This window comes from Ursus maritimus (genome assembly GCF_017311325.1).
Source record: "Ursus maritimus isolate PB19 chromosome X unlocalized genomic scaffold, ASM1731132v1 scaffold_X1, whole genome shotgun sequence".
NCBI classification, from domain to species: Eukaryota; Metazoa; Chordata; class Mammalia; order Carnivora; family Ursidae; genus Ursus; species Ursus maritimus.
In genome coordinates, this window is record NW_024423319.1 from 83314710 (window position 1) to 83341081 (window position 26372).

Here is a 26372-nt window from a genome sequence, read left to right on the forward strand (position 1 = left end):
CCCCCCCCATTTAAACATCCCTTCTTAGACAGTTTTTAGTGTGTATGAGGGGTGTGCGTTTTTAAACCTTAAACATATAGTTTGAAATGGGTTCCTGCAGTTTTATAACCTACCTTTTTTTCATTTAGAAGTTTACTGGATTCAGCTTAATTTATCCTGTGACATTTTTAAAAACTTTTAATTCAGATATATGTGCAGAAAAGTACACAGATACTAAAGCACACAGTTCCATACAGCAATGTTTTTAATAGCTATGTAGCATTTCACCCCTTGTATTTCCTTATTAATCTCTTATTTTGAGTCATATAGAATTAACTTTGGCATTTATAAAATCAATGCTGAGATGAAGGTACTTATAGGGGAATTGTGATGCATTGGAGTACATTATTTCATTTAGGAAAATGCCTGAAAATACAATTTCTGGGTCAGTACACAAGTATATATAGAAAAAAAAAAAACATTTTGCGTTACATGCTCAGGTGAGGAAAAGAGTCAAGAATACACAGGTGGTTGTTAAGACTACACGGTTGCCCAAACTTCTACAGAGTGGCCTCATGCCCAGCTTATGTGAGGGGGTTCCTAGGCAGGTAATTCTGGGCAGATAAGCCTGATGGGTTCTCTCATATGCTGTACACTTCTCCATTCTTCCAGCTCAGCCTTCACATATCTCTGCCTTTTCCCAAGAAGAGCAGGAAATGGCCAAACCCCAGGTAAGTACGTGGTCTGTTCCTTCCTCTTTTTTTTTTTTTTACCATGGATGTGATGAGCTATGTAGGAATTTCTGACATGAAATAGGAACTTATTTGTAAATAAGCATTAGGATCAGGAAAAATGAGAGACAGGAGCAAGGCCAAGTTAGAATGTAGGCATGTGGAGAGGACTTAGGGTGTGACAGATACTAACATTGACTTACAGATTTGTCTCCAAGCCTCTGGCTGCTAGAGGGAAACTTAATTAGGAAGCTGGCTCACCTTACTCATCGGGAGAGAGCACACAAGTCCTCAGGGAAGTAAAGGTTTCCTGTAATTGCCTTCTGCGGCATTTCTTTTCTGAGTCTTGATGTAGATGGTGGAATTGTCTTCAACCACAGCCTGGTGATAAATGCAGTCCCTGGTTTCCTGCTGATATTTCTTATGGCATTTCTCAGCGAGCTGGAGACATAATGTCAAGGTGTAATTTAAGAATGAAATGTCTTAGGGAACTTGCTTTTCTTGAAATCATTTTCCCGAAGTAATTTTATCAGTCAGACTTTGGATTCTCATTTGGCCAAGAGACGGAGTCCTGCAGATGCTCACAGCCAACCATCTTTTTTCTTTGCTAATTTTTTTTTTAAATTAGTGTGCAGTAATATTGATTTTGTTGTTGTTGCCCAGTACAATAAATGTGATCACATTTGGCATTGTTGAAGTCAGTGCTGAGATGAAGGTATTTCACGAATACGGGTGGGTGTGACTAATCTATAGGATAGAGAATAGTTTCATCAGGCCAAAATAAAAAGCCTTATGCTACCCCTTTATGGTTCCGTCCTTCCCCACCTGTAACCTCAGGCAACCACAGATCTGTTCTGTGTCACCACAGTTTTATTGTTTCAAGAATGTCATATAAAAGGAATCATATGGTATGTAACCTTTTTTAAAAAAAAATTAGATGTTCTTTTGAGATAATTGATTGACGTGCAATTTTAAAAATAATACAGAGAGATCCTGTCTATCCTTTACCTGTTTCCCCCAATAGTACATCTTACAAAGCTATAGTATAATGTCGTGACCAGGATGTTGACTTTGCTACGGTCAAGACACAGTTCCAGGACTGCAGGGATCTCTTATGTTGCCCTTTTATGGCCAAATACATCCCTTTTCTCCAATCCTCCCATTCTTAGACTCCTAGGAATTACCATTCTCCATTTCTAGAATTTTGTCATTTCCAGAATGTGATAAAAATGAAATCATATAGTATGTGACCTTTCGAAACTGAGGATATTTTTACTCAGTATAATTCCCTGGAGATCCAGACAAGCTGTGTGTGTCAGTTCTTTTTATTGCTGGGTGGTATTTCCATGGTACTGATGTACCACAGCTTATCCCTCCATTCTCCTGTTGAAAGACATTGGAATTATTTCCGGTTTTTGGCAATTATGAGTAAAACTACTTTAAACCCTCTTTTTTTTTTAAGATTTTATTTATTTATTCAACAGAGATAGAGACAGCCAGTGAGAGAGGGAACACAAGCAGGGGGAGTGGGAGAGGAAGAAGCAGGCTCCCAGCAGAGGAGCCTGATGTGGGGCTCGATGCCATAACGCCGGGATCACGTCCTGAGCCGAAGGCAGATGCTTAACCTCTGTGCCACCCAGGCACCCCATCTTTTGCATTAATTTTTATGTAAGGGGTGAGGATTAGGTTGAGGATTATTATTTTGCATATGGAATTCCATTTGTTCCAACCCCATTTGTTGAAGGGGTTGTTTTTTTCTCTTTTGAATTGCTTTTGCAGGTTCGTCATAAATCAGTCGGCCCTATTTGTGGACTCTCCTCTGTTCTGTTGATCTATATATCTAACCCTTTGCCAGTCCCATGCTGTCTTTTTTTATGCTTTTATTTAAATTCCAGTTAACATACAGCTGTTTTCATAATTTGGCTATTATAGATAATGCTGCTGTTAATATTGGGGTGCATGCATGTATCCCTTTGAATTAGTATTTTCGTATTCTTTGGGTAAATACCTAGTAGTGTGATTGCTGGATCATAGGGTAGCTCTGTTTTTAACTTTTTAAGGAACCTCCATACTGTTTTCCGCAGTGGCTGCACCAGTTTGCATTCCCACCAACAGTGCAAGAGGATTCCCCTTTCTCCACATCCTCGCCAACATCTGTTGTTTCTTATGTTGTTGATTTTAGCCATTCTGACAGGTGTGAGGTGATAACTCGTTGTAGTTTTGATTTGCATTTCCCTGATGCTGAGTGATGTTGAGCATCTTTTCATGTGTCTGTTGGCCATCTGGATGTCTTCTTTGGAAAAATGTCTATTCATGTCTTCTGCCCATTTTTTAAAAAAAGATTTATTTGAGAGGGAGAGGGAGAAAATCCCACTTAGACTCCATGCTGAGCACAGAGCCTGATGTGGGGCTCGATCTCACGACCCTGAGATCACAACCTGAACCGAAACCAAGAGTCAGACTGTTAACAAACTGTGCCACCCAGGCACCCCTTCTGTCCATTTTTTAATTGGATTATTTGTTTTTGGGGTGTTGAGTTTTATAAGTTCGCTAGATGTTTTGGATACTAACCCTTTATCGGATATGTCATTTGCAAATATCTGCTCCCATTCAGTCGGCTGCTTTTTTAGTTTGGTTGATTGTTTCCTTCCTGTGCAGCAGCCTTTTACTTTGATGAAGTCCCATAGTTTATTTTTGCTTTTGTTTCCCTTGCCTCAGGAGACATATCTAGAAAGAAGATGCTTCTGCCCATGTCCAAGAAGTTACTGTTGGTGTTCTGTTCTACGATTTTTATGGTTTCATGCCTCACATTTAGGTCTTTCATGCATTTTGAATTTATTTTTGTCTATGGTGTAAGAAAATGGTCCAGTTTCATTTTTTTTGCATGTTGCTGTCCAGTTTTCCCAACACCATTTGTTGAAGAGAGATTCTTTTTCCCACTGGATATTCTTTCCTGCTTTGTCCAAGATTAATTGACCATGTAGTTATGGATTCATTTCATTCATTTCTTAGTGTCTGTTTTTGTGCCCGTACCACACTGTTTTGATTACCGCAGCTTTATAATGTAACTCGAAGTCTGGAATTGTGATGCCTCCAGCTTTGCTTTTCTTTTTCAGGGTTGCTTTGGCTATTTGGGATCTTTTGTGGTTCCATACAAATTTTGGGATTGTTTGTTCTAGCTCTGTGAAAAATGCTATTGGTATTTTGATAGGGATTGCATTAACTGTGTAGATTGAGCTTTGGGTAGTAGAGACATTTTAACAATAATTGCTCTTCCAATCCGTGAGCACTGAATGTCTTTCCATTTTTTTAAAGATTTTATTTAATTTATTTTGAAGGAGGGAGGGGGAGAGAGAGAGCGAGAATGGGCGAGGGGAGGGTCAGAGGGAGAGGAAGAGAGAGAATCTCAAGCAGACTCCATGCTGAGCCTGAAGCCTAATGCAGGGCTTGATCTCAGGACCTCAAGATCATGAGCCTGAGCTGAAATCAAGAGTCTGATGCTTAGCCGACTGAGCCACCCCTGTCTTTCCATTTCTTTGTGTCATCTTCAATTTCTTTTATCAGTGTTTTAGTTTTCAGAGTTCAGGTCTTTCATCTCCTTGGCTTGGTTTATTCCCAGGTATCTTACTGGTTTTGGTGCAATTGTAAATGCGATTGATTTCTTTTTTTTTAAGATATTATTTATTTATTTGAGAGAGAGAGAATGTGGGAGAGCACAAGTGGTGGAGAGGGAGAAGCAGGCTGCCCATTGAACAGGGAGCCTGATGCCAGGCTCGATCCCAGGACCCTGGGATCATGACCTGAGCTGAAGGCAGATGCTTAACTAACTGAGACACCCAGGTGCCCCTGGGATTGATTCCTTAATTTTCCTTTCTGCTGCTTCATCATTGGTATATAGAAATGCAGCAGCTTTGTGTACATTGATTTTGTATCCTGTGACTTTACTGAATTTGCATATCAGTTCTAGAAGTTTTTTGGTAGAATCTTTTGGGTTTTCTTTTCTTTTTTTTTTTTAAGATTTTATTTATTTATTTGACAGAGAGAGACAGCCAGCGAGAGAGGGAACACACGCAGGGGAAGTGGGAGAGGAAGAAGCAGGCTTCCCAACAAAGCAGGGAGCCTGACGTGGGGCTTGATCCCAGGATCCTGGGATCATGCCCTGAGCCGAAGGCAGATGCTTAACAAGAGAGCCACCCAGGCGCCCCTCTTTTCGGGTTTTCTATGTGCAGTATCATGTCATCTGCCTTCATAGAATGAATGTGGAAGTTTTCCTTCCTTTTCTATATTTTGAATAGTTTGAGAAGAATAGGTGTTAACTCTTCTTTAAATGTTTGGTAGAATTTGCCTGTGAAGCCAGCTGGCCCTGGAGTTTTCTTAGTGTATGTGCTGCTGACTCTGGACTTCTGTTGGGAGTTTTTTGATTACTGATTCACTTTCCTTGCTGGTTATGGGTCTGTTCAAGTTTTCTATTCCTTTTTCAGGTTTGGTAGGTTGTAGGTTTGTAGGAATTTACCCATTTCTTCCAGGATGTCCAGTTTGTTGGCATATAGTTTTTCATAATATTCTCTTAAAATTGTTTGTATTTCTGTGGTGTTAGTTGTTATTTCTCTCTCATTTGTGATTTTGTTTATTTGGGTCTTTTTTCTTTTTGTGAAGTCTGGCTAGAAGTTTATCAATTTTATTAATTTTTTATAAGATTTTATTTATTTATTTGAGAGAGAGAGAGGGAGAGCACAGAGGAAGAGTGAGAAGGAGAAGCAGACTCCCTGCTGAGCAGGGAGCCCAACGCGGGACTCGATCCCAGGACCCTGAGATCATGACCTGAGCCGAAAGCAGATGCTTAACTGGCTGAGCCATCCAGGCGCCCCTCAATTTTATTAATTTTTTCAAAGAACCAGCTCCTGGTTTCATTGATTTGTTCTGTTGTTTTTTGAAAAATGTCTGTATTATTTATTTCTCCTCTAATCTTTATTATTTCCTTCTTTCTGCTGGCTTTGGGCTTCATTTGTTGTTTTTTACCTAGTTCCTTTAGATGTAAGGTTAGGTTGTTTATTTGAGATTTTTTTCTTCTTGAGGCAGGCTTGTATTGGTATATACTTCCCTCTTAGGTCTGCTTTTGCTGCATTCCAGAGGTTTTGAACCATTGTGTTTTAATTTTCATTTGTTTCTGTGTATTTTTTTTTATTTCTTCTTTGATTTCTGGCTGACCCATTCACTGTTCGGTAGCATATTGTTTAACCTCCGTGTATTTGTGGTCTTTCCAGATTTTTTCTTGTGGTTGACTTTAAGTTCATAACGTTGTGGTCAGAGAAGGTGCCTGGTATGACTTCAATCTTTTTGTATTTGTTGAGACCCGTTTTGTGACTTAATCTGTGATCTATTCTGGAGAATATCCCATGTGTACTTGAAAAGAATGTGTATTCTGCTGTTTGAGATGGAATGTTCTGAATATATCTGTAAGACCATCTGGTCCAATGTGTCATTCAAAGTCGTTGTTTCCTTGTTTATTTTCTGTCCCTTGATGTAAGTGGGGTATTAATATCCTCTATTATTATTGTATTATTATCAATTAGTTTTTTTATGTTTGTTATTAGTTGTTTTATATATTTGGGTGCTCCCAGGTGGGGTGCATAAATACTTTAAATTGTTATATCTTCTTGTTGAATTGTCCCCTTTATTATGATACAGTACACTTCTTCATCTCTTGTTACAGTCTTTGTTTTAAAGTCTAGTTTGTCCAACATAAGGAGTTACTCTGGCTTTCTTTTGACATCCATTTGCATGATTATTTTTTCTCTATCCCTTCACTTTCAATCTGTGTATGTCTTTAGGTCTAAAATGATTCTCTTGTAGGGGGTGCCTGGTTAGCTCAGACAGTAGTCATGTGACTCTTGATCTCAGGGTTGTGAGTTCGAGCCCCACATTGGGTGTAGAGATTACTTAAGAATATAAGAAGTAAAATAAAATGAATCTCTTGTAGGCAGCGTATAGATGGATCTTTTTTTTTTTTAATCCATCTGACACCCTCTGTCTTTTGATTGGAGCATTTAGTCCATTTACGTTCCGAGCAATTATTGATAGATATGTATTTATTGCCGTTTTATTTCTTGTTTTGTCATTGTTTCTGGAGATTTTCTGTGTTCCTTTCTTGTCTTTGTCACTTTTGGTCTTTCCTTTCCACTCAAGACTCCCCTTTACTATTTCTTGCAGGGCAGGTTTAGTGGTTACGTACTCCTTTATTTTTTGTTTGTTTGGGAAACTTGTTATCTCTCCTTCTATTCTTTTTTTTTTTTTTTTTATTTATTCGACAGAGATAGAGACAGCCAGCGAGAGAGGGAACACAAGCAGGGGAAGTGGGAGAGGAAGAAGCAGGCTCATAGCAGAAGAGCCTGATGTGGGGCTCGGTCCCAGATCACCGGGATCACGCCCTGAGCCGAAGGCAGACGCTTAACCGCTGTGCCACCCAGGCGCCCCTCTCCTTCTATTCTGAATGATAGCTTTGCTGGATAGAGTATTCTTGGCTGCAGATTTTTCCAGTCAGCACTTCGAATATATCGTGCTACTCCCTGCTGGCTTGCCAAATTTCTGTTAATAAATCTGCAGCTAGCCTTATGGGTCTTACCTTGTACATTAAGGACTGATATTTTTTAAGATTTTATTTTTTAAGTCACCTCTGCACCCAGTGTGGGGCTCAAACCCACAATCCCGAGATAAAGAGTCACATGCTCTACTGACTGAGCCAGCTGGGTGCCAATAAGGACTTCTTTTGTTTTACTGCTTTTTAGATTTTTTCTTTATCAGTATATTTTGCAAATGTGATTACAATATGTCTTTGTCTTGGCCTGCTTTTGTTGATTTCAGTGGGAGTTCTCTGTGCTTTTTGGATCTAGATGTCTGTTTCCATCCCCAGATTAGGGAAGTTTTCAGCTATTATTCCTCAAATAAATTTTCTGCCTCCCTTTCTCTGCTGCTTCTGGGACTCCTACAATACGAATGTTGTTATGTTTGATGGAGTCACTCAGTTTCCTAAGTCTGTTCTCATGTTGCATAATTCTTCTCTCTCTTTTCTTCATCTTCATTACTTACTTTCCAATACTTTGTCTTCTAGGTCACTAATTCATTCCTCTGCTTCTTCTAACCTGCTGTTCATTACATCAGTTGTGTTTCTAATCTTGTTTATTGCGCTCTTCATCCCTGGTCAGTTTTTTTTAAAGTAGACCCCCCAGTGTGGGGGTTGAATTCATGACCCTGAGATGAAGACCTGAGCTGAGAATCAAACCAAAGGCAGACACTTAACCTTCTGAGCCACCCAGGCACTGCTGATTGATTCTTTTTTAACTTTTTCCTCTCTTTGGCAAGCGTCTTACTGATGTCTTCTATTCTTTTATCAAGCCAAGTGTATTCTTACGATTGTTGCTTTAAATTCTCCATCAAGCATGTTACTTATATCTGTTTCGATTAGATCTCGGGCTGTGGCCTTGTTCTTTGATTTGGGATAATTTCCTTTGTCTTCACATTTTATCTGAGTCTCTGCCTTTTTCTTTGCGGTAGAGAAGCCATTTATGTCTCCTGCTTCTGAAAGTAATGGCCTTATGAAGAGGCCATGTAGTGCCCAGGGCCTGGTGCTTCACAGAGTGTCTCCAGTGTGTGCTGCGTGTGCTCTGCTATTGCATTTTGGCAGCTCTATCCTTCAGGCCAGTCATCTGCAGAGGCTCTCCTGGCCTGGTGTGGGCAGTGTTTGGTCCCTGGCCTGAATGTGGCAAGTTTGAACTAGGTGTACTGTGGTCTGCTTGTGAAATGAGACCTGTCAGCACCTCCACTGGAACCCAGGCCCTGCATAAACTCTCTGGTCGGGAAGATGTGGCGTGGGCCGGGGTTTGTGCTGGTTTCTGGGGGAGGGGCCTGCCATGCCAAGACTGAGGCAAACCTGATTGAGAAGGGAGGTTCCACCTGAGTGCAGGGGCGTGGTGCTTGGTGTAAGCAAGTTGGGTAGCCAGTGTCGGTGTATGCTGTGCCACAGACGACTCTGTGTGTGCTGAGGGGCGGGGAATTGAAATGGCGCTGGCCAGCTGCTTCGTTCCCGGGGAGGCATCTCCATGAGTGCTACCTCTCAGGCATGCACTCCAAGAAGAGTGAATAATCTCCCTGCTGTGTTCCCCAGGCACTGAGCTTATTTTTGTATATGGTCTATGAAAGTTTCATTCTTTTGCGTGTAGCTGCCCATTTTGCATGTAGCACCCATTTAAGAGACTGTCTTTTCTCCATTGTTATATTCTTGCCTCCATTTTCTAGATTAATTGACCATAAGGCATGGGTTTATTTCTGGGTTCTCTGTTTTGTTCCACTGATCTATGTGTCTGTTTTTTCCTAGTACCATACTGTTTTGATTACAATATGTTTATAGTGTAGTTTAAAATCAGGGAGCATGATATCTAGCTTTGTTCTTTCTCAAGATTGCTTTGTCTCTTGGAGATGTTCTGTGGTTCCATATAAATTTTAGGATTATTTGTTCTAGTTCTGTGAAAAATGCCCTTGGTACTTTGATAGGGTCACGTTAAATCTGCAGATTGCTTTTGCCACAGCATTTTAACAATATTATTTCTTTGAATCTGTGAGCGTGGTATCTTTCCATTTGTGTCATCTTCAGTTTCTTTCTTCAGTGGCTCAGGGTTTTCAGAATACATGTCTTTCATGTCCTTGGTTAAAATTAATCCTAGGTATTTTAGGTTTTTTTGATGCACTTGAAATCTGATTGTTTTCTTAATATCTCTTTCTGATCGTTTGGTATTAGTGTATAGAAACACAACAGATTTCTGTGTATTAATTTTGTGTCCTGCAACTTTACTGAATTTATTCTAATAGTTTTCTGATGGAGTCTTTAAGGTTTTTTATGTAATATTATGTCATCTGCCAATAGTGACAGTTTTACTTCTTCGTCTTTAGATGCCTTTTATTTCATTTTTTTCCTGCATACTTATTTTGGCTAGGACTTCCAGTACTATGCTGAATAAACGTGGTGAGTGGACATCCTTATGTTGTTTCTGATCTTAGAGGAAAGGCTTTCTTTTCACCTTTTCACTGTTGAGTGTGATATTAGGTGTGGGCTTGTCCTATGTGGCCTTTATTGTGTTGAGATACCTTCTCTGTATACCCGCTTTGTTGAGAGTTTTTATCATAAATGAATGTTGAATTTTGTCAAATGCTTTTTTTTGGTGTATCACATTGATTGATTTGTGGATGTTAAACCATTCTTGTATGCGTGGAATTAATCCCACTTGGTCACGGGGTACGATCCTTTTAATGTTTTATTGAATTCACTTTGCTAATTAGTTGAGGACTTTTGCATCTAGGTTCATCAGGGATATTGGCCTGCCATTTTCTTTGTAGTGTCTTTGGTTTTGGTATCAGGGTAATGCTGGCTTTGTATAAGGAGTTTCAAAGTGTTCCTTCCTCTTCAAGAGTTGGAATAATTTGAGGAAGCCAGCTTGACCTGGACTTTTGTTTGTTGGGAGTTTTTTGATTACTGATTCAGTTTCTTTTAATTTTTTTTAATTTTTAAAAAAAGTTTTTAAAGATTTTATTTATTTGACAGAGAGAGAGCACAAGCAGGGGGAGTGGCAGGCAGAGGGAGAGGGAGAAGCAGGCTCCCTGATCAGCAGGGAGCCAGATGTGGGTCTCAATCCCAGGACCCTGGGATCATGACCTGAGCCAAAGGCAGACACTTAACTGTCTGAGCCACCCAGGTGCCCCGATTCAGTTTCCTTATCGGTAATCGGTTTTCAGATTTTCTAACTCTTGATGATTCGGTCTTGGAAGAATATGTTTCTAGGAGTTTATCCATGTTTTCTAGGTTGTCTAATTTGTTGGTATATAATTGTTGATAGTATTCTCTTACAATCCTTTGTATCTTTGTGGTATCAGTTGTAATTTCTCCTCGTTTCCAATTTTATTTATTTGGGCTCTCTCTTTTTTCTTGAGTCTGGCTAAAAGTTTGTTGATTTTGTTTATCTTTTCAAAGAACCAGCTCTTACTTTTATTGATGTTTTCTCTTGTGCTTTTAGTCTCTATTTATTTACATTCTGATCTTCATTCTTCCCCTTTTTCTACTAACTTTGGGCTTTGTTCTTCTTTCTTTATTTCCTTGAATGTTAAGACAGATTGTTCATTTGTTGCTTTTCTTGTTTCCTGAGGTAGGCCCATATTGCTATGAACTTCTTTCTTAGAATTGCTTTTGCTATGTCCCAAAGATTTTGGAACATTGTGTTTCCATTTTCATTTGTGTCATGTTATCTTTTTTTTAAAAAGATTTTTATTTATTTTAGAGAGAGAGCACGCATGCACACGTGTGAGTGCGAGGAGGGGCAGGGAGAGGGAGAGAGAGAATCCCAAGCAGATTCCACACTGAGCACAGAGCCTGACTTGGGCCCAGTCTCAAGACCCTGAGATCACGACCTGAGCTGAAACCAAGAGTTGGATGCTTAACCGACTGAACCACCCAGGCGCCCCTCATGTTATCTTTTGATTTCTTTTTGATTTCTTGACTAGTTGTTTAATAGCATGTTGCTTAGTCTCTGTGTGTTTGTTTTTCCAGTTGGGTCTTGTAATTGGTTTTTAGTTTCATACCATTGTGGTGGAAAAGATACTTGATACGATTTCAGTCTTGCTAAATTTATTAAGACTTGTTTTATGATCTAACATGTGGTCCACCCTGGAGAATGTTCCCTGTGCACTTAAGAATGTGTATTCTCCTGTTTTGGGTGGGGTGTTCTGTGTATATCTACTGGGTCCATCCAGTCTCGTGTGTTGTGTAAGGCCAGTGTTTTCTTACTGATTTTTTGTCTGGATGATCTATCCATTGATTTAAGTGAGGCGTTACAGTCCCCTACTGTGACTGTATTGCTGTCTATTTCTCTCTTAATTTCTGTTAATATTTGCTACCTATATTTAGGCACTCCTATATTCAGTGCATAGATATTTACAAATGTCCTAACTCTCTTGTTGGATTGACCCCTTTATCATTGTGTAGTACCGTTGTCGTTTCTTATAGTCTTTGTTTTAAAGTCCAATTTGTCTAAGTATTGCTACCCCAGCCCTCTTTTCATTTCCATTTACATGAAATATCCTTTTTCATCCCTTTACTTTCAGTCTGTGTGTGTCTTTAGGTTTGAAGTGAGTCTTTTGTTGGCAGCATATAAAAGGTTTTTTTTCCCCATTCACCCACCCTGTGTCTTTTGATTGGAGCATTTAGTCCATTTACATTTAATTATTGATAGGTATGTATTTATTGCTGTTTTGTTAATTGTTTTCTGGCTATTTTTGTGGTTCCTCTTTGTTTCTTCTTCTCTTTCTTCCCTTGTGGATTGTTTTCTTTAGTGTTATGTTTAGATTCCTTTCTCTTTTTATGTATTTACTGAAATTTTTTTCTTTGTGGATTACTGTTAGGTTCACATATTACATGTATGTAACAGTCATTTTGAAGTTGACAGTAAATTAATTTCGAACACATTTCAAATCTGAGCTTTATATTTTTACTCTTCCCCCTCAAATTTTAGATTTTTGATGATACATTTTATATCTTTTTATTTTATGTATCCCTTAATTTTTTATTTTATTTTTAAGTAATCTCTGCACACATCGTGGGGCTTGAATTCACAACCCCAAGATGAAGAATCATATACTCTACTGACTGAGCCAGCCAGGTTCCCCTAATTATTTTATTGTCAATTAATTTTACCATTTCTGTCTTTTACCCTTCATACTTGCTTTGTAAGTGGTTGATCCACTATCTTTAATTTTTATTTCCCTTTTGTAGTGGGATTTTTACTTTTGTATGTTCATCTTTTTATTATTTTTAAAGATTTCTTTATTTTTTTAAAGATTTATTATTATTAATAAATAAATATCTTTATTTATTAAAGATTTATTTGGGGGGGAAGAGAGGGAGAGAGGAGGGGCAGAGAGAGAATCATCAGAAAGACTCCCTGCTGAGAGTGGAGCCAGACACAGGGCTTGATCCCAGGACCCCAAGATCACGACCTGAGCCGAAATCAAGAGTTGGATGCCTAACCAGCTGAGCCACCCAGGTGCCCCTGTTAGTTTGGTTGTGTTTTTTTTTTTCCCGTATTAATTAGTACCTTTTCTTCTTAGCTTAGAGAAGTCCCTTTAACATTTCTTGTAAGGCCGGTTTAGTGGTGATAAACTCTGTTAGATTTTGCTTATTTGGAAAACTCTTAATCTCTCCTTCAATTCTGAATGATAACCTTGCTGGGTAGAGAATTCCTGGTTGGCAGTTTTTCCCTTTCCGAACTTTGAGTATGTCATCGCACTCCCTTATGGTCTGCAGTGTTTCTGCCGAAGAATCTGATAGTCTTCTGGGGTTTCCTTTGTACATAATACTTTGCTTTTCTCTTACTGCTTTTGAGATTTTCCCTGTATCCTTAACTTTAACCGTTGTAATTATAATGTGTCTTGGTGTGTTTTCCTTTGGGTTCATCTTACTTTGAACTCTTTGGGATTCTTGAACCTGGATGTCTGTATCCTTCCCTACGTTAGGGAAGTTTTCAGCCATTATTTCTTCAAATAATTTTTCTGATCCTTTCTCTCTCCTACCTCCTGGAACTCCTATATGCAAACATTATTCTGCTTAATGCAGTGCCAGCTGTCTTGTAACATATTCTACTTTTTTAGTTCTTTTTCTTCCTTTGCTGCTCTTTCTGGGTGTTTTCCATTCCTTCTCTGACTTGTGCTTTAATTTCATCTGTTCTGCTTTCAAACCCCTCTAGTGTGTTTTTCCGTTTAGTTATGACTTCTATTTTGTACTTAACATGTTTTTTTCTTTTTTTAAAAAGACTTTTATTTATTTCAGAGAGAGAGTGTGTGTGCATGAGTGAGGGGGAGGGGCCGAGGCAGAGGGAGAATCAGACTCCCCCCCCTGAGCAGGGAGCCCGACCGCTCGATCCAGGGACCCTGAGATGGTGACCTGAGCAGAAGGCAGACGCTTAACTGACTGAGCCCCCCAGGTGCCCCTCTTTTTGTTGCTGTTCTTACTGTGTTTGTCCTTTCTTCTCCTGAGATCAGTGAGCATCTTTATGACCATTACTTTGAAGTCTTTATCGGGTAGGCTGCTAATCTCTATTTCATTAAGGTTCTTTTCTGAGGGTTTGCCTTCTTCTTTGGTTTGGAAAATATTCTTCTGTCTCCTCATTTTGCTTGTCTCTCTGTGTTTGTCTGTATGTGTTAGGCAAAACAGCTACCTCCCTCAGTCTTAGAGGAGCAGTCTTGTGTAGGAAATGTTCCATGTGGCCCCAAAATCTCCCTTGGCCACCAGAGTCAGGCACTGTGTGGGTGTCCCTTATGTGGGCTGCATGTGCATGCTAGCTGTGATGGAGCCGTAGCTGCTGTGTGGGGAGGGCAGGGCAAAGGGCACTTGCCCAGCTCTGCTGTGGCTGGGCTGCTGCATGGGGAGAGTGGAATTCAAGCTGCTTGTCCTTCCACTGTGGCTTGGTCTCTGCAAGGGGAGGGCAGGGCTCAGGGCACTCGCCCTATCCATTTGCAGCTTAGCCACTGTGTGGGAAGGTACGGATTGGGTCACTGACTGCGCCTGCTGGCATCTTGGCCCCTGAGCAAGGAGAATGGGGCTTGGGATGCTCACCTGTCCTCCCTGTGGCTTGGTCTCTGCGAGGGTTGCATGGTGCTTGGGTGCTCACCCAGCCCTATTGTGGCTTGGACGCTGTGCAGGGTGCGTGGGGTGCCTGCCCAGCCCCGTTATGGCATGGGATGGGCCAGCATGCCCTCTGCTGCTAGTAGGCACCAAAAATGGTGCCTGTTGGCTTCATCACCAGCAAATTAGGATGAGATTGCAAACATGCCGTTGGCCAGCACTCCCATCCCCAGATAAAAGTCCTTGTAAGTTCCTATCTCTGTGGCAGCTGCTTTAAAATTAGTAAGTGTGTCTCTTTGCCTAATGGTCTAGGCACTTTTCAGTCTGTTGCCTTTGCACTGGATATCAGGGTGAGTGGGTTTTGCACGTGAGCCTTTAAGAATGGGATCTCTGTGTTCCCTGCATTCTGTGATTCTCCTGGTCTTAATCCCCATTGATTTTCAAAACCAAACATTTTGGGGGCTTTCTGGTACAACCCCCAGGTTGGGGGTTGCTGATGTGGGACACAGTCCCTTTACTCTTTGAGTTCCATATTTTTGTGATATCTTTTGCTTGTGGGGGTCACCACTTTTGCTCTGGGGTCCCATGTGAGGTTCTGTCATTGCCTCTCCTGCCCTTCTCATTGTGGCTCTCTGTCTTTTGCTGTGGCAGTGCTGCTGTTCATCTAGTTCTCAGGTCCTTTTTAGAGGGAAATTACTCTATATAGAGCTGCAAGTTTGTTGTGTCCGTGGAAGGAGGTGATTTCATGGTCTTCCCACAGGGCCATCTTGAACTCCCATTGTGGTTTTAATTTGCAGGGTTTTTTCATGACTAATGATGTTAAATATCTTTCTCTGTGTCTATTTGTCATTTGTTTATCTTCTTTGGTTTAATATCTTTCTTTTGCCTTTTTGTAGTTTTGAGAGTTCTTAATATATTCTCAATACAATTTTTTTTTTTTTGCCAGAATGTGCTTTGTAAATATTTTCTTTCATTCTGTGGCTTTTTCTTCTCTTAACAGTGTCTTTTGAATTTTGCTGTCCCACCTAAGAAATATTTGACTAACCTAAGTTTAAAAAGATTTTCTCGTGTGTGTGTGTGTGTGTGTCTTTGTGTATTTTTTTTAAGTAGGCTCTGTGGAGTCCAACACAGGGCTTGAACTCATGACCCCGAGATCAAGACCTGAGCTGAGATCAAGAGTTGGACGCTTAACTGACTGAACCACTCAGGCGCCTCTACTATATTTTCTTCTAGAAATTTTACAGGTTTAGATTTTACATTTAGGTCTGTGATCTGTTTTGAGTTTTGAGATTTATATACGTGGAGGTATTTACTGGAGTTGTTTTTGCATGTGTATATCCAATTGTTCTGGCACCATTTGTTGCAATGGAAACTCCCATTTTCTGTCGAATTGTCTTTGCACTTTTGTCGAAAATAGTTTTTAAGCATAAAGATATAAAGTACATTTAATTATACCTGAAATGCAGTTTGTAAGTGTACAGCTTGAGGCATTATCACAAAGCGAACACACCGTGCAGTCACCCCCCAGGTCAAGGTTAGACTAGGACGAGGACCTCCGAATCCCCACTCCTGCCCTCTCCCCATCAGTACCACCCGCAAAGGTCATCACTCTCCTGACTTTTAACATCATGGAGTGGCCTTGCCTGTGCCCTTACCGTATATAAACCGAATCGTGCAGTATGCACTCTGGTGTCTGGATTCCTTTGCTCCTCAGTGCATCTGTGGGAGTCATCTGTGTTGGATCTGCCGTCTGTAGTTCATTCGTTTTCATTACCACACGGGATCCCGTTGCCTGTGCCACAGTTTACCCATCGTGATGTTGAGGGACACTTGAGGTTCTTCCACAGTTTAGTTTTAGAAGTGGTGCTTCTGTGAACATCCCTGTACTTGTTTTCTAGAGCACGTGTGCATGGTTTTCTTTAAGCTGTGTACCTAGAAGTACAATTGCTGGGTCAGAATGTATGCAAATCATGAACTTTAGTAAATACTGTTAAACAGCTTCCCCAAGCAGCTCCGCCAGTATACATTCCTGCTAAGTGTGAGAGTTCTCATCTCAACACAGTCTGATGGCATTTTAGTCTGCTTAATTATAACCGTTCTAGTGGGGGCATGGGAGTGTCTCTGCATGGCTTAAATTTTCGCTTACCTGAGTGCTAATGGGGGTGAGTACGTTTTCTTGTGTTCGTAGGCCATTTGGGGTTTGTTTTTAGTGAAGTACTTATTCACCTCTCTTCTCTGTTTTTTGGTGTCGTGTGTGTTTCTTATTGATTTGTAGGGGTTTTATATGTTCCAGATAAGGTCCCTTTATCACTTCTGAATGTTGCAGATTATCTCCCCATTTAAAGCTTGCCTTTTTACTGTTCTACTTTTAGTTTTTGTTTTTATTTAAATTCCGGTTAGTTAAGCTACAGTGTATTATTAGTTTCAGGTGTGCAGTACAGGGACTCGGCACTTCCGTAGCTCCCCGGTCGGTGCTTGTCACAAGTGCCCGCCTTAATCCCCATCACCTGTTCCACGCATCCCCTCTGGGAACCGGCAGTTGGGTCTCTGTAGCCAAGAGTCTGTTTCTTGGCTTGCGTCTCTCTCTCTCTCGTTTTCCCCTTAACTCATTCATTTTGTTTCTTAAATTCCACATATGAATGAAATCATATGGTATTTATTTTTCTTCGACAAATTTATTCCACTTAGCATAATACTCTCGAGCTCCATCCACGTTGCAAATGGCAAGATTTCGTTCTTTTTTATGGCTGAATATGATTCCATTGTGGATATATACCACATCTTCTTTATCCATTCATCAGTTGATGGACGTTTGGGCTCTTTCCATATTTGGCTATTGTTGATAATGCTGCTGTAAATACCTGGTAGTGCAGTTTTGGGTCATAGGGTAGCTCTATTTTTAACTTTTTGAGGAGCCTCCACACTGTTTTCCAGAGTGGCTGTACCAGCCTGCATTCCCACTGCCCTTTCTCCACATCCTTGCCAACACCTGTTGTTTCTTGCGTGGTTAATTTTAGCCATTCTGACAGGTGTGAGGTGGTATCTCATCGTGGTTTTGATTTGTAGTTCCCTGACTGTTGTACTTTTAGTCTTGTAACATTTATAAATCTTTTCCTTCATGAGTAGTGCTTTTCACATCTTGTTTTAGAATTCTTTCCCTACACCAAGACTATGAAAACATTTTCCTGTACTGTTTTCTAGGCACCTTACTGTGTTATCTTTCACATTAGCTTTACAATTTCTCTGTAGCTGATTTTTGCATATGGTGCGTTAGTGGCAAAATGTGACCCCCCCCATAGATATCCAGTAATCCATCTGTATTTATTTGAAAAGATCATCCTCTCCCCACCGCCTTGCAGTGTCAACTCTGTCATAACTCAGGTATCCGTACGGCATTTGGATTCTCTGTCCTTGTGCAGGTACCTCGCCATCTTACGTATATTCTAATACTTATGGAATATTCCATATACTTGATGGAGTAGTTTTTCTGCCCTGCTTTGTGATTTTCCAACAAAGTAGGCATCCTGTATTAAGTCATCATCACGAACTGGGAACCCAGTCAGCGGTTCCCTGCATTTCCTCCTCATCACCCAGTGGTCAGTATTTTAGAGTAACAGGAATGTGCGATTACAGGGACTCGTGACATTCGAGGACGTGGCTGTGGATTTCACCCCGGAGGAGTGGCAGTACCTGAACCCTCCACAGAAGACTCTCTACAGAGAAGTCATGCTGGAGACCTACAGCAACGTGGTCTCTGTGGGTAAGAATGGCTTCCTCGGGTAATTTCGTTGCTTCTGATTATTGTATCTGAGAGAGGGCCTTTGCTTTCTCAGCTTGCAAAACTTGGAAGGTCTCTGAACTGCTTGGAAAGTTGGACATTGAGTTCCGGGGATCCAGGGTGTTTGTGAACTCAAAACCCAGGTGAAATGGTTTGACTTGACCATTAGACCACTGTGTCAAGTGATAGGTCTCTCATGCTGCCCCAGACCCCACCTCCCTCCTTCTCAGAGGCTCTGAAGACCCACGAGGTATCACTGTCATTTCTCATTAGCAGGGCCACAGGCTACCAAACCGGACCTCGTCCTCAAATTGGAGGTAGAAGAGCCATGCCCGGCAGAAACAAAAATCTCCTTTTGGAGCTTTCCAGGTAAGTGGGATTGCCTCAGACGACGGGGACAGGAGGTGCCAGTTTGTCAGCCAGCGGTGAGGACCTCTGAAAGGGCTTTCAGGAATATCTCATGAAAGGTTGTGACCCTTCGATGTTGTTGGACAGGGACATGAATACCTCTGACATAAGACTGATGCCCCTCGCCCCTGTCCCACACCCACCAGACCACTTTCCTTAGGTTGGTGCTCACCCAGAAGTTTCTGCACAGCTCCTTTTCCCTGGTGGATAAGTGTCTTGTAAGCGCCAGTCCCCACCCCCATGCCCTGCCACTTCTCCCATTCTCATTTCTCACTGCCTTATCTGAAGCCAGGCCCACCTGAGTCACAGGCCTGGACACTACCGCTGTAGTTCTGTATTGCATTACCTGTTTCCATTCTGTTTGGATATTCCTGTCAGATTTGCTCTCCTAAAACATCTTGATTATCTTTGTTTAAAAATAGCTCTATTGAGGACGCCTGGGTGGCTCAGTCGTTAAGCGTCCGCCTTCGGCTCAGGTCATGTTCCCAGGGTCCTGGAATCGAGCCCCGCATTGGGCTCCCTGCTCAGCGGGAAGCCTGCTTCTTCCTCTCTTACTCCCCCTGTTTGTGTTCCCTCTCTCGCTGTCTCTTTCTGTCATATAAATAAAATCTTTTTTTTTTAAAAAAAGCTCTATTGACATAGAATTCACAGACCATACTCTTTTTGAAGTATACGAATTCAGCGATTTTTAGTATATTCACCAAGTCATGAAACCATCACCATTATCTAATGCTAGAACATTATCATCACCCCAAAAAGAAACCCTTACCCCTTATCAGTCAGTCTCTATTTCCTCCTTCCCCCATCCCCTGGCAAACACTTTCTGCCTCTATGGTGTGTCCTCCTCTGGCGATTTCATGTGAATGGAACCCTACAAAACGTGGCCTTTCACATCTGGTTTCTTTCACCTGGCGTGGTTTCAAGGTTCGTTCATGGTGTAGCCCGTGTCAGGACTTCATTTCTTTTTGTGGCGGCACGATATTCTGTCGTCCGGATACCCCACTTCTGTTCATGCATATATCTGTTGATGGGTATTTAGGTTGTTCCCACTTTGGGGTATCATTGAAGCTGCTGTGAACATTCACGTGGAATTTTTTATGGTGATGAATGTTTTAATTTCTTTTGACATATGTACATAGAAGTGGGATTTTCGGACCACATGTTTAGCATTTTGTGGAACTGCCAAATGATGAATGCCCCATTTTCAAAAATTTTTACCCAGAAGATTCTTGCCTGGATCAATGTAGAAGATGGTTGGAGGAAGGGGGAAATTTCTATCCTTCCTTCTCTATTTATAAGTTGGCACTCTTCTCTTACCCCGTCCCATTAGTGAGTGAATTTTAGCATCAGTATGGACTCAGATTTTTATTTTTCAGTATGTTCTAAGGCATTAATGTCTTCTGTCATTAGTCATGTTGATGTTCAAATTGTCCTCAGTTTGTCCAGTAGGAGTCCCTTCGGGCTGGCTCTTCTGTCTCTTAACATGACCCCATCATTCTTTGAGCACTTTCTAGTGCAGAAATACGTTCCAAGTTCACACTGTACTTCCCCTGTTTCAGACTTAGAATGAGCAGCTTCTCCAAGGATCTTCGATTCCCTTTAGTGGGGAATGGTATTGAGCAATCAGGATCTGGGTGCTGAGTGTGCCCATAGCTACTCGGATTCTTGTTTCTCATAACCTACAAATGATTCCCAGCCAGCTTTTTTAGAAATAACTGGTTAATTTGTCTTTTAGTTTCCCACATTCTGGACTTTGCTAAGTATCCTATGGTATTTAACATATTCCTCTGTCCCTTATTTATTTTTTCTTGTAAATTGGTGGTTAGATTTTGAAGTTTGATCAGATTCAGGGTTTCATTTTTTTCTTTTAGCAAGTTTAGTTCCTAGCTGGTGTGACATCCTTGCATCAGGAGGCATGCAATGCACGGTTGTCTGTTGTCATTACGAGTTCTCAGTGATTATTGCTTATATCTGTTCATTATTGTTTGCAAAATGGTGATATTCTGTCGTTCCTTCTTTGTTGATCAGCTGGGCTGCTTCTCTAAAGAGCGTTGCCTTTCGTCTGTTATTTGCTTATTTGTTAGTCCCAGGAATTCCGTTTCAAGTCATGTAGGTTTTCCCATCTGTTTACCGGTTTAAAAAAATGCGTTGGTTTTGTAGCATCAGTCAAAAGGTGTGACTAATATGTCTTTTATATCAGTATCAATCTTTTGTGTTCTAAGCCATTGCCTTATCCTCCTTATGAATCAAACTGCCCCATCTCTGGCCGGCAGAAACCCCTTCAAATTGGCTCCTGAGTCTTTGGTAGCTTCCGTGCTTTCTGCTGTTACAAGATGTTCCAGGCTCATTTTACATAGTTCCCACCTCTGGCCTGGAATCAGCCATTTCTCCAAGGAACGCTGCTTTGTGGTGGTAGTGTTTTGGGACCACAATTTGGCTGTTAGGGAATTGTTTCAGGGCCTTTTAAAAATTGACAGAGCTAGGAACTATGGAAAAACGATTTTTTAAAAGATTTTATTTGAATGAGTGAGTGAGAGAGCCCGCGCGCGAGCAGAGAGGAGGGGCAGAGGGACACGTAGGCTCCCTGCTGATCGGGGAAGCCCAATGCGAGAGGCTTGAGGCTTGAGCCACGACCCGAGCCGAAGGCAGACGCTCAACTGACTCACCTAGGCACCCCGTAAAAAAGATTTTTAAGAGAAAATATATCATGTATTCAAATTGATACTGCCCCTTCATTTAAAAAAATCAGTATTTCCAAATCAAATTCTGGGCTTAGCTTAGAGGTTTTTAATCTGTTGATCTTACATCTGAGGGTGATATCGTTAGTATTGTTCTGAGGCTGCTGTCGATAGTGGTTCGGATCAGTTGAGGTCATCACGCTGGTGCCATTGAGGATCAGAACTGTTCGGCACTGGTTTGGAGATACAGATGAGGGTATATTGTTATGGAATCCTTTTAAATCCAGTTTTGCTTTATGAATATATAAAATACTTACTTGGTTCCAAAGTCAAATCTAGAAAACAAGGTATATTTAAAGAAGTTCAGCTTCTTTCCTTTCATTTCATTTTCGCCCTTGCTTCTGTAGGTAACCCTTTATTAAAATTTAAAAGTATATTCTTCTCTTGTTTACATGAGCCTATATAAATATGTATTTAATATTTCTTTCCTTAGAAAAATGGTAGCCTACTATGTAGTTTCATTGACCTTTTTTCACTTAACGGTCAAGAGCGTGTTAAATATATTGAGTCATTTCTTTTTATAGTAGTGTAGTGGCTCTTAATCAGAATAGTTGTTAGCAGAGTGGTAGCATCAGTTGTTCTAGAAAACAGCTGAGAGTACTTCCTGTGTGCCGTGCATGCCCCGTTGTAAGTAGTTTAATCCCTGTTAACATATGTAGGTGGGCACTGTTATAATTCCTGTTTCCAGGTGGGAAATAAAATACAAATAGATCAGGTAAGTTGCTGAGGTCATAGAGCAAGTGAATGGTTGGGCCAGGATTTGATCCTGGGCTAGAGAGCTTATGGCCCTGACTATGCTGCTTCTTTTTTTTAATGTTTTTTTATTATATTATGTTAGTCACCATACAGTACATCCCTGGTTTCTGATGTAAAGTTCCATGATTCATTAGTTGCGTATAACACCCAGTGCACCATGCAATACGTGCCCTCCTTACTACCCATCACCAGTCTGTGCTGCTTCTTAACCACCTAACGACGTCCAGATTTAGTAGATGCTTGGTGGAGCTTGGGTCCCATCAGATGTATTTTGTAAAAACTTTTTCTGTGATTCTCATATTCATGCCTAAGAACTAGTTTCTTGCTAATGAAATTAAAGATGTCATAGGAACACAGTTTTAAAATTCAGTATTACTATTGTAAATGTTATCACAATTAAGTCTGAGTGGTAGTGTGAGTAGTTTTTGTACTCTTCCATCCTTCCTGTACATTTAATTTTCATACAAAATTTTAGGAAAAGGTGAAAAACTACAAAAATGATTAAGATTCGGTATATATGCAAAAAGTATTTATCATATTTTATTGACTTCAGGATCCAATTGATTTTAATACATACCACTAAGAAAAATTGCCACCAGCTAATTGATGACATGCCATTGACTGTAAGGTACATCTGGATTCAGAAACGTGTTAAAGTGTGAAATGATACGCGTCTTGCGGTTGATGAAATATGGTATATTTAAGGCAAAGCTTTGCAACTTTAACTGTCTAAATGGTACAGGTAACTATTTTAGAAATTAAAAATTAAAGTTATCAGAATAAGCTTTGAAAAGACTGAATTGCTTCTTGAAAGTTATCTAGATTTTGAATATAGCAAAATACGGGAGACTAGGCTATGTGGGTGATAGAACATGAGGAAGGGTTTGGCATTAATACAGTCATAGTTTTTAGTGAAAATAGTGTAGACAGGAGCAGAAGGTGGTGTTGAACTGTGAATGCAAGCTTGGATGAATCCAGATCGGGGAAAGATCTTTGAGTTTTTCTTTGTGTTTGTAAGGTTGATTATTCTAGATCTTTCTCCTATTCACTAAGAATGTGGATTCAGGATTGTTGTAAGATTCGAGTCCACTAACCACACTGTTGCATTTCTACTTAGTTAGAAATAGTATAAGTTGTGTACACTTAAGAGTTCATACTGATAAATGAATATAAAGGCTGATAAGGTCCCCAGAGTTGATGGAAATCAGACTGAGATGTCAGGGTAAGATTGTTCTTGGTAACAGAAAGCCTAGCAGGTGGGAGTTTAGTAAAAGAACAGGATTTGACGGTCAAGATCCTCTCTAGGAACTCAGATGAAATGAGATAATAGTATCAGCTTTCATGTGGTAGGGCCTTTTAAAGAAGGTCCATTATGTAATGTTAAGTTACAAACATGGTTTGTTGTACTTCCTTCTAGAAGCAGCCTGTCAAATTCATGAACAGATAGAGAGACAGCACCAGGATGACCAAGATAGATATCTGTTGATGCAAGTTGGATTCCCTGACAAGAAAACAGTTATCACCAAGACTGGCCAGGACTATAATGAATTTGGAAATGTGCTTCATCTGAATACAAACCTTGTTGCTTCAATACAAAGGTCCCACAAACATGAGCCATTTGGAAATAATATGGTGGATAGTTTAGACTTATTTGCCAGAAGTTCTGTAGGGAAGAAACATGATAATGGATGTGCAAAATTATTCTTCCATACGGAGTATGAGAAAACAACTCCTGGAGGAAAGCCCCACGGGTATAAAGAGTGTGGGAAGGCCCTCAGGCGAAAGAAAGGGCTTAGTCTACAGGAGAGAATTAAAAATGGAGAGAAACCCTTCGAATGCACCGCCTGTAGGAAAACCTTCAGCAAGAAGTCACACCTCATTGTACATTGGAGAACTCATACTGGCGAGAAACCCTTTGGATGCACTGAATGTGGAAAAGCCTTTAGCCAAAAATCTCAGCTCATTATACACTTGAGAAGTCATACGGGAGAGCGACCCTTTGAGTGTCCAGAATGTGGAAAAGCCTTCAGAGAAAAGTCAACCGTCATCATACATTACAGGACTCATACAGGAGAGAAGCCTTATGAATGTAATGAATGTGGAAAAGCCTTCACTCAGAAGTCAAACCTCATTGTCCACCAGAAAACCCACACAGGCGAGAAAACTTACGAATGCACTAAATGTGGGGAATCTTTCATACAGAAGCTTGATCTAATTATACATCATGGTACTCATACAGGAAAGAAACCGCATGAATGTAACGAGTGTAAGAAAACTTTCAGTGATAAGTCAACTCTCATCATACATCAAAGGACTCATACAGGGGAGAAACCTCATAAATGTACCGAATGCGGGAAGTCTTTCAATGAGAAGTCAACCCTCATCGTGCATCAGCGAACTCATACAGGAGAGAAACCCTATGAATGTGACGTGTGTGGGAAAACCTTCACCCAAAAATCAAACCTTGGCGTACATCAGCGAACTCATTCAGGAGAGAAACCTTTTGAATGTAACGAATGTGAGAAAGCATTCTCTCAGAAATCCTATCTCATGCTCCACCAGAGGGGTCATACAGGAGAGAAGCCCTATGAATGCAGCGAATGTGAAAAAGCATTTTCCCAGAAATCATACCTCATTATACATCAAAGAACTCATACGGAAGAAAAGCCCTACAAATGTAACGAATGTGGCAAAGCCTTCAGGGAAAAGTCCAAGCTCATTATACATCAGAGAATTCACACAGGAGAGAAACCCTATGAATGTCCCGTATGTTGGAAAGCTTTCAGCCAAAAGTCCCAGCTCATAATACATCAGCGAACACACACAGGAGAGAAACCCTACGCATGCTCGGAGTGTGGCAAAGCCTTCAGAGAAAAATCCACATTCACTGTGCACCAGAGAACTCATACCGGAGAGAAACCCTATAAGTGTGCAGAATGTGGGAAGGCCTTTACCCAAAAATCAAACCTGATTGTACATCAGAGAACACACACGGGAAAGAAAGCCCACGGGAAGGGCTGCAGCCGGAAGGCAAAGCTCATTGCACATTAGAGAGTAGTAGATCGAGGGTGCCTGTTAACGTTCACGGAGGGAAAGTTTCGTCCGTTTAATTAACACTTTAAAAGTACCTTCTGATTTCTGGTTTAAATATGGGGAGTGAAAGTCAGCCTCTTTTCATCTCAGTCTTCACCCAAACACTCAAGGAGCAAACGCGGAAGTGTAATCTCTGTAGCTGACCCAAGGAGCTGGCGGAAACCCGACGAGAGCGCTGCGGGAGGCGGAGGGGATGAAGCGCCAGGGCAGGAGATTTCGAAGCGAACGCTCAAGGCTGCAGGTGCAGGGCCGCGCTGGCGAGGACTCCTAGTTGAGGTTCAGGATCTCCCCCGAGTGTGCGAGGCCAACCACGTCCACCGCGGTAACAGAGGGCACTGGCAGGTGGGAGGTAGGGTATCTCCTAGACCCGTCTGGGGTCTGAGGAGAGACCGGCTGAGGCCTCGACCAGGAATTGCTCAGACAAGCCATATTTGTGGACAGTAGTCTGCACTCATGAGAGGAGCACTCGACAGGGGCTGGAGCAAGAGAAGGGAGGAGTGCTCCTTGTGAAGAATCCTACAGCTGCCCCGGTTTATGGACTCCGGAGAAGTCAAATCTAAAAGAAATACCAAATGGAAAAAAAAACAAACCCAGTTGTAAGAAAAACTCTAATCTGCCTAGAATGTGGCCCCCGTTTCTTAGCGCACATGAACCTCCGGAAACAGCAAGTCCAGGAAAAACTCTTACTCAAATAAAAATGATTCCAAAGTAATGAAAACCACAAAGGCAATGGCTTTTGAGCCCGCAGTTCCACTTCTAGAAATGTATATACTCGTGCATGTACAAACGATGAACACACAGCTATTCACTGGCGCCCTGTTTGTGAAGACGAAAGGTCGGAAGCTGTCCAGACCCTGAAATCCTGGTCTGTTCATACGGCGAGCCTCCTAGGTAGACAGAATGAATATAATTGTAGCGAGCGCTCGGACGTGTGCGTAGTGACGGGGGACGCGCTGCCAAAAGCAAGGTGCAGGGTAGTGACTGATGCGCTACCATTCGCATATGAGAAGAACGAGTTGCAGGTACGTAACTGGGCGTATATGCATCAACTATCTCTGGGATGATACAGGAGAAGCCGAGGACCCTGTTACCTCTGGGAGAGCGCAGGGGAGGTGGGCGGCTGGGGGAATGGAACTGGGAGGGGACAACGGTATGTCTTCTCGTAACTTTGGAAAATTGTGCTCTGTGGCTGTACTACGTTTTCAAGAAATAAAACTTTTTAAAATGAA

General features: G+C 41.2%; 1 protein-coding gene across 4 annotated transcripts in view; it reads left to right on the top strand.

Annotated features, from left to right (window-relative positions):
* The window catches only part of ZNF182 (zinc finger protein 182), a 27198-nt gene extending 826 nt beyond the window's left edge, over positions 1–26372 (top strand). For 3 of the 4 annotated variants that reach the window (XM_040632314.1, XM_040632312.1, XM_040632316.1), the window contains 4 exons: positions 652–710; positions 18004–18130; positions 18422–18517; positions 23468–26372. In XM_040632314.1, the coding sequence (XP_040488248.1) occupies positions 696–710; positions 18004–18130; positions 18422–18517; positions 23468–25101 (1872 nt within the window). In that variant the 5' untranslated portion in view covers positions 652–695 and the 3' untranslated portion in view covers positions 25102–26372. The remainder of the gene's footprint in view (positions 1–651; positions 711–18003; positions 18131–18421; positions 18518–23467) is intronic. The other variant, XM_040632320.1, reaches the window with a different exon arrangement.